This window comes from Rhamphochromis longiceps, linkage group LG9 (assembly GCF_057381845.1).
Source record: "Rhamphochromis longiceps isolate RC_006_pf linkage group LG9, R_longiceps_female_GT1.1, whole genome shotgun sequence".
Classification (NCBI taxonomy): Eukaryota; Metazoa; Chordata; class Actinopteri; order Cichliformes; family Cichlidae; genus Rhamphochromis; species Rhamphochromis longiceps.
The window spans coordinates 33,748,910-33,764,857 of record NC_140565.1 but is presented as its reverse complement, the minus strand read 5'-3'; the positions used below and the strand labels follow the sequence as shown (position 1 = coordinate 33,764,857).

The following is a 15,948-nucleotide window of genomic DNA, read 5'->3' as shown; positions in this document are numbered from 1 at the left end:
CCAGCGCAACAGCTCGATGTGTTACTGTGAGAGCAACACTGGGAGCAAAGACGCGGTCAGAGACGTCATTGAGGGGCACGAGGTGCTGAAAATGCTGTGAATCCAACATTTCGCATTAGAAAAACTGCAGAACAGGTAAAGACGCATAAACTCTGGTACATCTGCTCATGCAGTCCGAGCGATGTCGCTGATTTAATCCAGAATGTTGGCAACTGTTCGATATTGGCTCATTCTCCATCAAATCACCCAAACTTGAGAAAGGTTCCCATCCGACCACCTCAGGATCCGCCGATATTTTCCTTTTTACGTTACCTTCAGTATTTTTATGAAGCCATGTAAAAATACTGACGGTACAGTCCTAATATTTGCCTTCATATTATAAATATTTTCAGAGTTCATAGATTTGGGCTGAAATTTGATGATTTTTAACTATTTTCCCTTCTGTGGTGTTCAGGATGTTTCAGCCTGAAGTGTAAAAACTGACCCTGTGACCCTCTGTGATCATGCAAGGATTTCAGAACCTGAACTTGTTTGATCCATGTGATATGTCCAAAACTTGCATAAGGAACAGGCGTGCCTCCCAGTCGTAAGCTATCCCACAAACTGTGACTACAGTCAAGCCAACACTGTTTTGCAAACTTTGCTGCCTCAGTTGTTATGTTTATATATTTCTGTCCTCTGACTGTAACAAGCAGGAGCTTTGTCAGTATGAAAGTTACATTAAAGACATAAAGAGTGTGCGAGTTAGCTGATGTCACAGCAACTTCCAGTTTTAGCAACGTTACTTCAAAAGGAACTCATGCAGCCCTAAAATGGCCTCGCATGCAAAGAAATTCCTTCTGTGAATTTTCCACTTGAGAGAAACTGAATCATCACAAGCTTCACGAGAGCCGTCCAGCTGCTGCGAAGGCTTCAGCACGACGGAGCGCCGCCTCCTCCAGAGTGAGGCTGAGTCATCGTTCCAGAAGTGAGCAGGCATGAGTGGGTCTGCAGGCACAGTGAGGCATCAAGGGACAGCAGAGAAGCCTCAAAGTTCAAGGAATCTGCAGGAAGTTCAAGGGGTAGCAGAGGGTTGGTGCACAGTTACTTTCTCTGATGAAGCCAACTTCTGTTTTGGAAATCTGGAAAAATCCTTTGTCTGTGGAAAATCCTGAGATTTGTGAGGCACGTTTACAGGTCTAGCCTGCCTCAAACATGGAGCATAAGTGAAAAGTGGCTCAGAGATCATTAGATCAGCATGTTGGATCCATGGTCAGGAAACCAAACCGTGGTGAATGATCAGTTCTTGGAAGCATGTAGACAAGCAGAAGTCCACAAACTGTGAAAAACTTGGAGCACTGATTACTGTCTGGAGGTTCTCTCTCCTGTCAGGTGCAGGTGTGGGCCGGCAGCTGGAGGAGTCTCTGTTTCCCAGGCTTTGCTAATCACACATGCCTTCATTTTCTCAGCAGTGAGCACTGTTTAAAGGTTGGGGTGGGTCTTCTATCTCTGTCAGATTGTTGTCACTACAACAGTGCTAATCGCCCTCATGCTTAGAACAAGTTTTTGTGTCATGCTCTGCTTAACCTTTTGCTCTTATCTGCCTCCAGTAATTTTTCTAATGACCTTCCTCTGTTGCGGACATTCCTCAGTCCAAACCTGTTACTTCAATTTGTTATCATAAATTGTTATCACAGTAGCTACCAGCTATCCTAGGAATCCTCACCTGCAGTGTACCTGCCTGCCCGCTTTCCACAGCTCCTTCTCCCAGTCTCCTCTGGATTCCTCCGTCCCGTCAGGACATCCTCCACAGCCTCTAGATAAACATAATACCAGCTCCACTTCTTCTTGAAACTAAGTTTGATTCTGAAACCTTCCTGTAACCAGAGAGTTACCTGCACAATCTCCTGCTGCTGTTTCCAGTGTCGTTAACTTCTAAAAACCTGTTAAATAAACCGTTTAGAACTGTTGTTAGTTTCTTTCAGGCCACTCATTTGGTCATTATGGCATTTAGGACTTCCAGAAGCTGTAAACACCGACTCTCTGCACAGAGTTCATTTGAACTGCTCTTTACCAAAGAATGTGAGCTTTGTGTCTGCAACAAATATTATCAAAATGTACATAATACAAGTTCTTCTTTTCTACTACTACTCCACGACATTCTTAATTAGCTATAATAAGGAAGAACAGTAATAATTTACACAGCCTGCCATCTGATGGTTTTAATGCGTCAAGTTCAAAGTCAAGATGAAGACTTCCTGTTCACAGGATTCACCTTTGACCTTTGACTTTTTGTCAAGTTCACAAAAGCATCAGATTCAGAACTTCAGTTTGGCTTCATTTGAATATGTGTTTGCAAGTTTAACCAAATACCTTTCAGCCGTTTGACGATCGGCTAACTTCTTCTTCTTGTACAATAAACGAGTCATGTTCACAGACTCCAACTTCCTCAGAATTAGCAGGAAGCTCTGTGGAGCATGACGAACTGTGCGATTCACTCAGAAAAGACGACGTTTTCCTGTTTGCCTTATTTTCTGCACACTTATTCAAACAAACCCACATTTTAATGACGCAGGAATCCATCCCACATCAGATTTATGACAGCAGCTGGAATCTGTGCAGAGTGCAAAACAAACAGCTCCACAGCTGAGGAATAACTGCACCGCCATTCACACAACCCTACACCTAGGGTTGCCAACCGTCCCTTAAAATACGGAATCGTCCCGTATTTCGAAACAAAAGCACACGTCCCGTATTGAGCTAATAAGGGACGCACTTTGTCCCGTAATACAGTGAGAATCAAAAGTAGTCTATAAATGTTTATGGAATTAACGCTTTGTTTGAAAACATAATTCCCAGCCCCTCTCCTGCTTTGTGACCAATGAGCTGACAGCACACTTATGACAATTCGAGTATGACAATTCAGATTACCGCTCATCTCATTGGTCGAGGAAAGGTCGCTTGCGGAGAAAATACCGGAAGACAACAGATGACCACAACAAGAAGCATGGCCAACAGGGAAACAAACGCCGACACGGCGGTGCAAGTCTCGGACGACAGTAAACCTAAAGCTGGGCAGACACTGTGCGATTTTTTCAGTCACGTTATTCAGCTCCTGCTCAAACTGCACGATTGACTCGCAGGGGTTAGAAGTTCATAGGTCACGATGCAGGTCTCACACTGTACCGCCCGATGCTCTGATGCGACCTGAGTGCTCACACTGTGCCTCCATAACATGAAGGTTATAACAGAAAATCTGTCGCTCGCTCTCTCTCTGTCTTTCACTCACACAGACACACCACCACCATCAACTTTGCTAAATTGCTAATGAAAAACATGATCAGACAGCTGTGACTGAGCAGCAATGTAAATCCAACTATTTTCACGGTTGTTGTGGTCGTGATAATTTTGTGAGGCCACATCGAAAAGGCTCGGATGAGCTTTTCAAAGTTCTACAAGTTGTGCCTCCATCGCTTGTGTCCAGATCACACGCCGCACAGCCGTGCTGCTCCATCTTTTTCACCAACGTTTACGTGTTTGCGCGTGAGCAGTGTGAGCGGCTGTGGTGAGACCCTCACGAGCGATTGATGATCGGGAGCTGGTCGTGAGGTGTTAATCACTTCTCGTTACCCCACGTATACTACACGACGCACGATGAAGGCCAAAATCGGTCCGATCACTCAAAAATCGGCTCAAAATGGGCCTAAAACCGCACAGTGTGAGCCCAGCATTAGAGCAGCAATGTTTGTTCCCCTCAGAGAAAGGGAAGAATGGGAAAAGGAAAACACCTGGCTGGAAAACGTTAATATGGGCATGTGCAGTGAATATCAGCGCTATGTGGCCAGAAGTGTGATAATATAATTTATTTTGTGTAATAAACAACTGCAAGGATAGATGATTACAAATAGATGACTAATACATAAAAGTAATACATAGATGAATAATGATGATGAGTTAAGATGCGTAATCATGGGAACAAGTGGGTTTACAAACAGGAGCAGCTGATTAGCATTAGAAAAGCTGAAATAATACCTCAACTGAAGCCAATTGTACTAAATGCACTAAATGTGCACTGTTACAAGAATATTTTTCTTTCTATTGTTTTCTATTATTTTAAGTTAAGCAGGACAGAGTTCTTTTAAAGAAAGATTTACTTATATTCTCAAAAGTTAAGCATGACAGGCTTCTGTTTAAGAAAGAGACCTGTTTTACTGTGTTAATGTTGTCATTTTGAGCTAAAAATAAATGGCTAAATGATCATTTGTTTCACATGTGTTCATATCACAAAGAATAGAATATGCATCTACTTAAATCAACTTCAAGTCAAATGGTTAAAAAAATAATTTCACACACAAAAAAAGAGCTAGAAAATTCACCACACTGGGAAGGGTGAAGACAACTGGGTCGCCCGGCCCTGGCCACGAGGTGTCCCTTATTTATTTTTCAGGGAGTTGGCAACCCTACCTACACCACTACAGTTAACCCTGCAGCGGCCGGTGGTGAGATCGTGAAATGAACTCAGCACATCCACTGAAGTACAGTTTAAAGTCCTTGCACTCTGGATGCAGCTACTTTCTCCTTCATGCCATTTGTTTGAAAGCTTTAGTTGCTTCTTATCTGCTAATATACGCTCACAAGATCATTATGTGCACCTCTCTGCCACCAGGCTTGGACCTGCTTTCGTTAGCAGCAGCCATGAGGAGATGCTACACTGTGGTTATAAACACATGGACACAGTCAGCAGCAGCTCAGGTGGGCTGTGGTGTGTAAACGACGCGCAGCTAAGGCGCCCAAGAGTTTCAGTGACTCACCCACGGCATGCACTTCTTTAGCCACAGACGTTAGAGTCACTGACAGATCTTTGCATAAAGCACACAGGAGGACAGAAACTGTTCACAAAGATAAAATCGCTCTCACTCTCTTTCTAACCTGTTCCCACATTAACCGTGAATAATTCTGATCATGTTTCTGCATCGTGACCACTTCATGAAAACTGTTGTTAGTTGGATTATGACTTCCTGTAAACGCGTCTTGCACCACTTTGTTTATTCAACACAAACCACGTTCTTCATGTAACGCATCGGTGCGTGGACGGAGGGACCCACGGTAATCCTGATCACATATTTATTCAGCCGGGAGAAAAACTTCCCAGTGACTCTGCGTGTCCTGTAAGCTCCCAGTATGTGTGGTCATGTGACCTGTGAGCGTCGCGTGTCAGTAATCGGATGATTGACCTGACAACAAATACTCTGCTGCGTCACTGACTTTAATCCGCACCTGCCTCGAGCGAAAGCAGAGAGGGAGTAAAACCGGAAATCCACCCAGATTTCAAAATAAAACGAGAAACTAACTTTATGTTTGACATTTGCTTCTTGATGACATTTTTTATGCTGGAGGAGAAAAAAAAGGCAAAAATAAAACAGATGCAGCAGTTTGCAAAAGCCTGTTTAAGCAACCTATAATAAAATACATCAGTATCCCTCTGACATGTTACAAAAGCAGACACACCTGTTTCTTTAAACTACAAATCAAGAATGTTTTCTTAAATACATCTTTTTTTTTTACAAAGCTCAACTTTGTAAATTGCCTGTACGTCTGTTAACTTTATGTGACTTGGTTGCTTATTCGGCGTCTTCTACTTGGAACCTTTTATTTAATCTTTAAAGCTGCAGATTTTGTAGAATATATCTGATAAATCTGATCAAGAATAGCTCAAAGTCCTGAGTAGATAGTCTGATTTGAAAGCACCAAATTTTACTTTCTGTAATTAGCAACAGCTCTGTGCAATCTTCATTGTTACTAGTTTATTTTCAGTCACTTTCTGTTATTTATGCCGTGAAATAAATAAAATATATCTTGTATATGTAAAAGAGATTTTATTATTTAGACTTCTTTTCTCTCCGAGACATTTTTCCCGTTAGGAGCGTTTTCGCTGCGCTTTTATTTTGAAATAATGAACTAGAATTTTTCCTGCAGTCTGTCAGCCTTGACTCGGGGGTTGCTAAGGCATGCGCGCCATAGCAACCGGCTCACCAGTGAAGGAAAAGTGAAGATTTTAATGTTCATGTTGTTTAAACACACGAGGAAGAAGAAAATGATGATGATGATGAAGGGTCCCTTCCAACCTTCGAGACCGGATACAGAAACATCCCAATGAGGTAAAAATGCCAGGAACTAAAGTCATCAAGCCTAAACCAGTCGATACAACGAGGAAAACCCAGGAGAGACCCAAAGCGGCCAAAGAGGCGCAGAGTGAGCTCCGAGTTCCCGCTGTGCGCAAAAGCCGCGCCTCCAGCTGTCCGAGAAACCCGCAGCCTGAGCGGTGCCAAAGACCGACCGGCGGGCCGCAGGGGTCACCCTCCAAACCAGGGAGCGAGAGGAGAACCAGGTCCACCTCCACTGCCCCCAAACCTCCACAGAACTGCTCCAAAGCGAACCGGGACTGCAGGAGGGCCAATCATGCCGCCGTGGAGCCCAAATATCAAAGAGAGGAGCGGACAGTGCGAGCGGAGGCCAAGTACGCAACAAGCCACAGGTGAGATACGTCAGAGGGGCCTCGTGGACACCCAGTGGACCACGTGAATCCATCTGTAACACCACTCACAAACAGCAGTGAAGGGAGAATGGATATGAGAAACGCCTTTATTATTATACTGTAATACCCATCACAGCATCGAAAAATAAAGTTAAACACAACAAACAGATAGAAGTAGCTCAGTAAAATTAAATAGACTACAATAAAGACAAACGAAACACTATTAAAAACATCCTGCTGACTGTAGTAAAAACAGCACAGCAAAAATGTTTTTATGCTCAAAATAATGTTCAGTCCGTCCACAGAGGATGCTGCAGATTTACACATTTACACATTTATAGGCTGTATAGAAAAGATGGAGTGAAGTTGAAGCCTAAACAAGAAGCTGCTGGTTGTGCGTGTTGAAAGTGACGCAGAAGTCTGTGGCGTCACCAATGCTCACAGAAACTGTGGAAATCAAAAAATGGAACGATAGTATTTGATATTTTAGCGTCTCCTGTTAAAAACATTAAGAAAATTATTTAGCATGCAGGAAGCGACAGGAAGTTGGGAAGCCTGATTTTTTCCTTTTATTATATTTGAAGCTCTTGGACTTTTGAGAAACGAGCATATTTGTAATAGAAACGCGTAAACACTGATATCAGCCAAATATATCCAAGCAAAACACTTATCATTCATTAAAAGTCAGACGATGGTCTGAACCAAACACAAAAGCAGATTATTTGTGAGGTAATTGTGTTTATTTATGCTTTAAGAGACAACAGCAGCACCAACACAGTCCACAGGTCCAGTTCAGTGAATTGCATTAGTGACAAAGATCACCTGCACAGTGTAAATGAAGGAGGAAGTTATCCATCGAGGCCTCTCTCTGCTGTAAAGCTGGACGTGCAGTCAGCGGGGACTGACTCGCTGTGAGAGCTTCAGTGGAGATTATCTTGCCACACTGAGCGATGCTGTAAATTTAATAAAAATATGTCAGGATCGCTCCGTCTGTAGCGCAGCTGTGCCAAACATGTCGTATTTAACTGCTTCACACCGAGACTCTGAGGGCAGGAAGTATCATTTTTTTCTGTTACCTCGACGACTTCTATGGTGGGCGGGACTAAGATGGGGTAAAAACTGAGACTTGAGGAGGTGGGACTGTGAATTATGAGATATGAGTGCATTCATATTGTTTTGTATTTAATGCCATTTTTTCTGTTGTCTTATAGAGATGTCTGCTGTCTTTGGAAAAACATTTGGATGTTTGCATAACTTTTGTTTAACAGTTCTACTTTTTCTTTTTTTTTTAAATTCTGAGATAGTAGAAATAATTTAGCATGAATCTGGAAGTTTTCATTTATTGAATCAGGACAATGAATCTCCCCTCAGATTTAAAATAGCTGCTTGCGTACGCTGAATGTTTGAGTTTCTCTCTCCGAGGCTGCGTGCAGGTCAGCGTTTGGAGGGGAAGGCGTTCACGTGTAGTCCTGCAGTAAAGTTTCACGCAGCCATCTGGTGCAGCAGGTTAATCCCTGCATGTTTTACCACCAACTGCACGACAGTGCTGCAGGTGAACTGCTGCATGTCCGAGTCACAGCAGCACACAGTGTGGCCGGCTGTCAGATTTGGGGTTTCGATTTGAAGCACAAAGAAGACTCGAGTTGTTCAAATATGCTATTTTTACACCTGGCAGGAAACGTTCCCAACATCTCCACAGGAGTTTGTTGCTTTTCTCTCTGGATTAAAAAAACATTCACATATTTGTTTTCATCTTTTTCTCCCATCAGCTTAAATATAACAGCTTCTAAATCCAAGGTAACACCTCATTTGTAGGGTCTTCCTCCCACTGCTTTCCAGCTGCGTACCACATCTGTGCATCTTTGATTGTAGCACCTCCTGCAGCCTCCTCTGGCTCCTCATTTCTCTTTCCTTTAGAGGCAATTTAAGAATTAAAAGAATCCATCAAGACAGCGTACAGAGAGAGCAGGACACAGACAGGTCATGCTTGGAGAAATTCATTTCATTCCAGAGGGGCTCAGATTAGAGCTGCAGCTGATGTTTTATGGATTCTTTTTGATTATTTAATCCTTTATTTAAACAGGTCGTCTCATTGGGATCACTTCAGTCTGGTGTTTGGGTTTTTTATTTCCTTGTTTGGTTTTAGTTTCAGCTCTAGTTCTGCTCTTGGTTTCACTTTGGCTTGTGTTTTGTTCGCGCCTCCGTTGTGTTTCCGTGTCTGGCTGTTTGTCTCTTTGTGTTGAATTACTCATGTTTTTTCCTGTTGTTGTTGCTCTTCCTGTTTTAATTTGGCGGGTAATGTCCTTTGTCTCTACAGGTTAGTTTAACCTCCCACAGCGTCGTTCTGTTACTCATCCCCTCGTGTGTTTGTAGAAACCGTCTCAGTGTCCTCTTGTCCTTCGTTGAGTCGTCCCTTGTGGTTGTGTGTTTCCTCGCCCTCAGGTCCCAGAGTCTGTCAGATCAAAGCTACGTTTTACCTTCACTCCTGAGTTTGGGTCCATATCCTGCACATGATAAAAATGTGTGCACAAATACACAAATGCACCTTAAAATATTCCAGTGAAATGATGAAATATGAGTTTAAATGTAATCAAAGACCAGAGAATGATTCACAAATAAAAATCATTATTTCTTATTTCTCTTCACTAACGAAGACCATCCGGTCTCCTTCAGTGAGGAGGGAGGAAAGAATAGTAGGTGGATGAAGAAGCGGATCATTGCACACCCTTCCCCTGTGATTTCCTGTCCCCTCCACCCTCTCCTCCGTCGCTCTCTGGTGCACCTGGTGGATGATGGTCCTGCCCCTGCTTAAAGGAGGCTGGGCTGTAGCATCTTCTGATTCCTGCCCCCCCTCAGTGGGGCTTTAGTTTGCTTTCCTTTCAGGATGAAGGTCCTGGTGGTTTGTTTTGTTTTCGGGGCTTTAGTTCTCTCACGTTACCACCCTGAGCAGGTGCGTCTGCGTGGCTCCTCCACACTTTAGATTTTTCTGCTTAAATGAAAAAATGTGAATGTCGGGTGTGGCATCCTGTTGAAATGTTTCGGTGGCTGAGAGAACTCGAGCCTTGATGCTCGGCCGGGTTGTGGCTGCGACTACATAAACAACCTGACCACAATCCAGCGCAGCCAGAACTGTGGCGTGAACCCTCCCATCCATCAGAGGAGAAGCAGATTTGTTTCTGTGGTTTTATCACAGTTTATGTTTGATAAGAGATTTCTGAAGCGTGTCTGCAGCCAGTGGTTTAAAAAATGGTATTACTCCATCAGCAGATTAGAGATTCACTTTTTCTTCTCATATTCTGTGTTTGTGTTTAAAAAGTCGTGGAAAGTGAAATAAAGAGTTTGTGTTTCCTGTTCCAGTAACAAAGCTTTCACCGTCATCCCCCCAAATCCCAAGAAGAGAAGAGAGATCCAGAAAAGTGAGTCACATTTCATCAGCGTCGTCTCGGAGCTGTTTAAATCATCATTTTCGCTGTTGATACTTGTTTTGTGATGTCTGATTGGCTGAGCAGAGGCGGAGGCAGAGCTCGCCGCCTTAGAGGAGCTGCGTCTGAGCCGAGCAATGGCGTATGTTTCCATCAACCCCAGCAGTGTTGGTGAGGAGGCGGGACCTGCGGATCTAATTGTTATATGTAAAGTTGTTTTTTTCGCTGACTGTTTGTTTGTGCGCTAACAGGCGGCTGCATGAGTCTGGAGGAAGTACGCTCGAAGCAGCAGCAGGAAATGATGCTGGCGAAGAAGAAGCAGAAACCGGTCTGACGGCTCATTTTCTTATTTGTCATGTTGAACACCTGGCCCATCCCACGTGGGATTCAAAGGCTCCGCCTTCTCACAAAACAGGAAACTTCCTGAAATGCAGAGAAGAAAACCAAACTACAACATTCAAGTTAAACTGCTTGGCGATCCGCTTCAATTCTAATAAAAGCTTTGAAGTGGATCTGCAAAGTAGTCAAAGCTCATGTTTAACTGGAAACAATAGAAGTAAAGCACATTAAACTCAGCTTCCCAGTTTACTTACAGAAACCAAGTACTGGGACTAAGCCTGCGATCAGACTGAGGCCTCTGTAAGATGTGATCTCAAAGATCTTTAAAATGATTTTGTTTTTTAATCTGTGGTTCTTTTGACTTCGACACCAGTAACGTGTTTAAAAGTGTGAACAAACGCTCCCTGATTGATGCACTCGCTCATTTTATCAGCTTCGACGTCTGTTTGCCTTCAGAGCTGCTTCAGTTCTTTGTAGCACAGATTTAACAATGAGAAGGAAACATTCATCTGTCCTTATTGACATGAAAGCATCACACAGATTTGTTATCTGGACGTCCATGATGTGAATCTCCTGCTCAGTCTGGAGTCTAGTCCAGATTACAGGCAAGAAACCAGTTTTTAGAGGTGATCTGAGCTTTGTGACGTGGTGCATCATCCGAGTAGACGAGTAGACTGAGTCATACGGGGATGGACAAGGTTAGCAACAATGCTCTGGTAAGCTTCTTCAACGTTCGACGTGTTGAGCATCCAAAGATGCTCCTCTGCAGACCTGCAGAGTGATTATTTGAGTTACTATCATGGCATTTTCACCCAGAGAGCCCAGATGGTTTGTTGGACCATCATTCTCAGTAAACCTCAGCGATGGTTGTATGGGAAGATGAGCAGTTTCTGAAATACTGAATCATCTTTCTTCCTCGTTCTGATGCTCAGTTTGAACTTAAATCCACTGAAGTTCTCATGTGATTGGCAACAAGCAGTTGAGTGGAAATAAACACTGAGCTGCCACCTAATGAAGCAGTGAGTGTAGTTAATTATCATCTGCGGTTCATAATATTAAAATACTTGGTGGTGCAGCTGATTCTGTGGTGGAGCTCGCTCAGAGATCAGAAACACTTCTGAAAACTGTCGTCAGTGAACGCAGCTCTTTGCTGCTTCCACCAGTGAAAGCTCTGCCTGAGCTCGTTTAAACTCTGAGCATCCAGCAGGTCATTATCTGTTGTTATATCAGTACGATCACAGCAAACAGCAGCGGACTGAAGATTTCACAGAGAAAATACTTTTCTCTGTTACTTTTCTCTCGATGTCGTTTCAGATGAAGAAGCCGGTGTTGGAGGAAACGTCCGTCCTGACGAGCTGAGCGTCTCCTCCTGCCTCGACTCCTCGCTGCAGCTCAAACATATAAATCACATATTTAAGGAGCAAACTTTAAATAAGTCTTTTTAGTGAAATATTTACAGATGAACAAACAGATGTCAGAGCTCACGTATGTCACCGTTGTTGTCATATAGTGGTTCGATTATGGTTGTTTCAAAGTTCTGTGAGTAGCTTTGTGGTCAAATGAAAATGTATTTTTTATCCAAGTTGAAATAGGAAATAACTTTATTAACAGGTCGATGATTCAAACATCTTCCTCCGAGCTTTCAGCCATCACGTCAGTAACATGGAGCTCAGGGAATCTTATATGTGCAGCTCAAACTGCAACCATCGCGGGCCCGAATGTGATAAATATAAAGAGTTGTGTGCTAACACACAGACAGAAGCTGGCTCACTGCTCACAGGTACTCCAGGCTTTCACCTGTTGGATGTGTTTGGTTAGATTCATTTTTCTTTGTAGGATTTTGATGCATTTTCTTTACCTTTGTTTTTATTTTATTTGAAGTTTTCATTAAATCTGCAGCCACGTGTTCAAACTGCAAACACCGGAAATAAAAGGTTTGCTGCAACAAGCAGACTCAGGTAACACCTCTGACCGACTGAGGTGTGGCCTGTGAACGCATCACGCCACTCTTCACTCTTACGTAATTCAAACACAACAGAGCAGAACTGACATAAACAGGCTGTGGACAGCACAGAGGACAGGTGACGCAATAACAATATGTTCACTTAATATTTACAATAAATGTTCAAGCAGCTTCTCTCTCTGCGTCACAGCTCAGTGTGCAAAGCAGCGCTCGTGCTCTTTGACATTTAGAAAAACTCCTCTTCAAGATGAAGATCGTAAAGTTTTCCCGGTGTTATTCCACGACTCTGAAACTGCCTCCAATGACATTTCAGAGGTAGGACCTGGCTGCCTCACCCACGAGGTGTTTGAGGCATGTCCGGAGTTCTGATTTCTACCCACAGGAGAGGTCGTAGGGGTTTGGTGCTTGGTGGCTCAGGCAGCGGTCTGGGGTGGAGCCGCTGGTTGCTGAATCTGGCCAGTGTTGATTTCTATTTAGAATTTTTTAACTCTTTTATAAACAAACAGTTTCAGTTACCTGCAGCCCAGCTGCAGTAGAAACCTCCAACATCTGGCTGCTATAGAAACATAAAAAACTCAAATTGTCAGGTGGTAGATGATGCAAGCTTTTAGAAGACACACACAACACCACCTGGAGGTGAGAGGGAGATTGTTTCTTTAGATTTTGTAAAACTTTATATATCTGTGTATGCGCACATGTGAAGAATCAGTGCCACCTGAAGCTTTGATTTACCTCCCGCGTCTCAGGATTTACTGATAAACGTGAAGCAGGAGCATCAGCGGACATGGTCGGGGAGGATTCACCTTCCCTTTGACTCTGATGAGGCTGCTTCCTTGCTAGAATCCAAGCTTGTGTTTCCTCCCATGCCAGCAGAGGTCGTGTTCTGGCTGTTTCAGAGGCTGTGGCTGAGCTCAGGGTGGGTAAACGGTGACTGACCACCACACTGCACACAGAGGAAAGGTGACTGGAGAGCATTCAGCTTCCAGTAGGAAAACACCATCATGAAGAACGATCACAGCACAGCGAGAAGCACAGACACAGTGAACCGGAGGACTGTGGTTATTTTTATAATGTTTCATTAGTATGAGTCAAATGCAAGTCAGAGGAGCTCTTTGAATTCTTTGCATAACCTTCACATACACACATTAAAGAGCAGGAAGCTAAATGTCAGCATTATTCTTCTGTATCACGAACGCATAATTAAAATGTGTCATATGGCAACTAAAACCCACCTTTGCGCATGCGTGACAGCTGTAGGGAAGCAGCTGTAATTGTTTTGTGAGGCCATGATTGTAGTCCTTATAGGGAGGCGACTTTGTGGAGCAGGTGCAGCATTCAGGGGATCCGGGGAAGCTCAGACATTTCAGCGTTAGAATGTTTGTGTTTGTTTTTCCAGTGTTAAAAAATTCAAATTTCTGGTCATTTAATGAGAAAATATAAGAAATGTAATTAAAGTAAAAACTATTATATAAAGACAAGACAAACAATATTAACTTTAAACCAATAAAATCTTTGTAAACTTGATTTTTGGATAAAAACACCAGCGTTTCAAACGGGTTTTTATCAGATTTGAATGATAAGCCTACACATGCATGTTTGAAGTCATTTAAATTAAAGTCATTTAGGGTTCGGATCTTTGTTATATTTGAGCCACATGCTGAACAAGCGCATTTCTAAAAACTGCAAATAAAGTATCGTACATGTAGCACTCGCAGCTCTCCTGTCTTTTCTGTGTTTTCTGCTGTAGAGCACAGATTAATGTTTCATTTGAAAAAAGACTCAATGTTAAGCTTAACCAGGCTGACAGCAGCCTGGTGGATAACTTCATTCTTTGTTTGTTCGTTTGCATGTTACAGAGCCTGCACAAAATCACTGATCACACAACAGGGAAATGCCTTGTACCAGATTGAGCTCCTAGCTAATCTCCATCTGTAAGCTCTTTGGCAGGTATGCACCATATTGACTAAGCTATAAAATACAAAAACACAGCCAAGATACAAGCTGTGGGAACAGTAATATAAATCAAACATGCATGCAAAAAAGGTTTTAAAAACCCAAAACATATTGTAAAATCATATGTATATGTGACCGGTGTGTTCCTGCGTTGCTAGAATTAGAATTCAACTTTATTGTCATTGCACATGTTACAAGTACAAGGCAACGAAATGCAGTTTGCATCCATCCAGAAAGTGCTTTGGCAGTAATATAGATATATTACAAAATATGGATCTATTATAGGTATGTTACAATGTACACGGTATGAAGGTATGTTATGCTGTGTCTGACAATGAAAGGTAAAAAGAAACAAAGACCTCCAAGTCATTAACCTGCTCGCTCCAGCTCCTACAACCAACTACAAACAGCAGGGAAGAGGGTTGGCTCCACCCACCACAACTCCCAAGCTAGCAAGAATTATCTATTCATGCTAGCACTGACTGTGCCTATAACACATATGCGACACACACGTACTACACATTTACAGCATCTAGCAAAGACAGACACAGTGATGACAATAATAGAACTAAAAACACAATCAGAAACATCAGGGTGGCTAAATATACTGTATATGTGTGTTGTACAAAGAAAGGACACAAACCCCTCCCACAGGGGAATTGTAGGAAAGGGGAGAGGCCAAAGGGGTACACTGTATTTATAGGGTTGCACCAAAGAAGAAGAAGAAAAGGCTGAGGAGGGGCTCTAACTGATAATGAACATAAGGCTTAGTTCTACTGAAGTTCAGCACAAACTAAAATCAGTCGTCTCTTTACATTAAACACAGTTATTTACAATAAGTACCGTTAATAGACTGTAAACACAAAGTCTGAGCAGAAGGTTTGGTTCTTAAAACAGGCTTATTGAGTATTTCATTAAATTTAAACAATGCATATTCAGTTATGTCATTTTGTGTCATTTGTTCTGGCTGTTTAATGAATGAATTTAAGTAATACATTAACAAGAGTATTACATAAAATCAATGAAGGGTCTTTCACAAGCGATTTGTAATCTTTGATATTGTTGAAAAAGACCTGACCTGCGATTGACCTCTGTTCTGTGTTTGTATTGTTCTGGGTTTTATAAAGTAAGCTGAAGATTTCTCCATTATCACCTGAAAGACACCGACCTGGTGAATAGTTTAGGTTTTATTCTTTGTTTGTTCTTCAAATCTGAATCTCATAATTATGTCTTGACTTTATTCTTAGTAAGTAAGTAAATGTTATTTACATAATACATTTAAATTAATGTACTTTATATTAAATAGAGAGAGAAAAACAGAATGTTTCTCAGGCTCCGTCTACACACACCGTAGTGCTGGGCTATGCTGCAAATTTTGGTATTGATATGATACCAAATAAATACAGGGCCAGTATTGCTGATACCAGTACTGATTTATTTAACACAAATGAACACAATTCAGTGCATGAATGTTGAACTTAAAGGACAGAAAGTATGGATCCAATACCAGTACCAGCATGGTTTTGATACTTGCATTAAAAAACACACAACAGCAAACTGTCCATGAGCCACAGTTTCAGAGATCAGCAGGTGGTAAATGTTTGACAAAACAGATGTTCAGCCTGTAACATCTGGGGAATGTTAGAGTTAGAACAAAGTGTGCAACTATTTGTTTGTCAAATTTAAAATTGGTTAAAAGTAGTTAGCAGCATTGTCTTGCAGCAAGAGGGTCCTGGGTTTGAGTTCACCAGGCTAAC

General features: G+C 42.3%; 1 protein-coding gene across 2 annotated transcripts; it reads left to right on the top strand.

Annotated features, from left to right (window-relative positions):
* Nucleotides 1–5,999: 5,999 nt before the first annotated feature.
* LOC146662709 (uncharacterized) lies at nt 6,000–13,901 on the top strand. Of its 2 annotated transcripts, none has more exons than XR_014913403.1 (5): nt 6,000–6,514; nt 9,872–9,930; nt 10,024–10,107; nt 10,188–10,991; nt 11,590–13,901. XR_014913403.1 is itself a non-coding variant. In XM_085419311.1 (5 exons), the coding sequence occupies exons 1-5, from the start codon at nt 6,144–6,146 to the stop codon at nt 11,632–11,634; spliced, it is 636 nt and encodes a 211-aa protein (XP_085275437.1). In that variant the 5' UTR covers nt 6,000–6,143; the 3' UTR covers nt 11,635–13,901. The 2 variants fall into 2 exon arrangements, 1 of the variants encoding a protein (XP_085275437.1); XM_085419311.1 differs by having other exon boundaries at nt 10,188–10,264.
* The last annotated feature ends 2,047 nt before the right edge of the window (nt 13,902–15,948 follow it).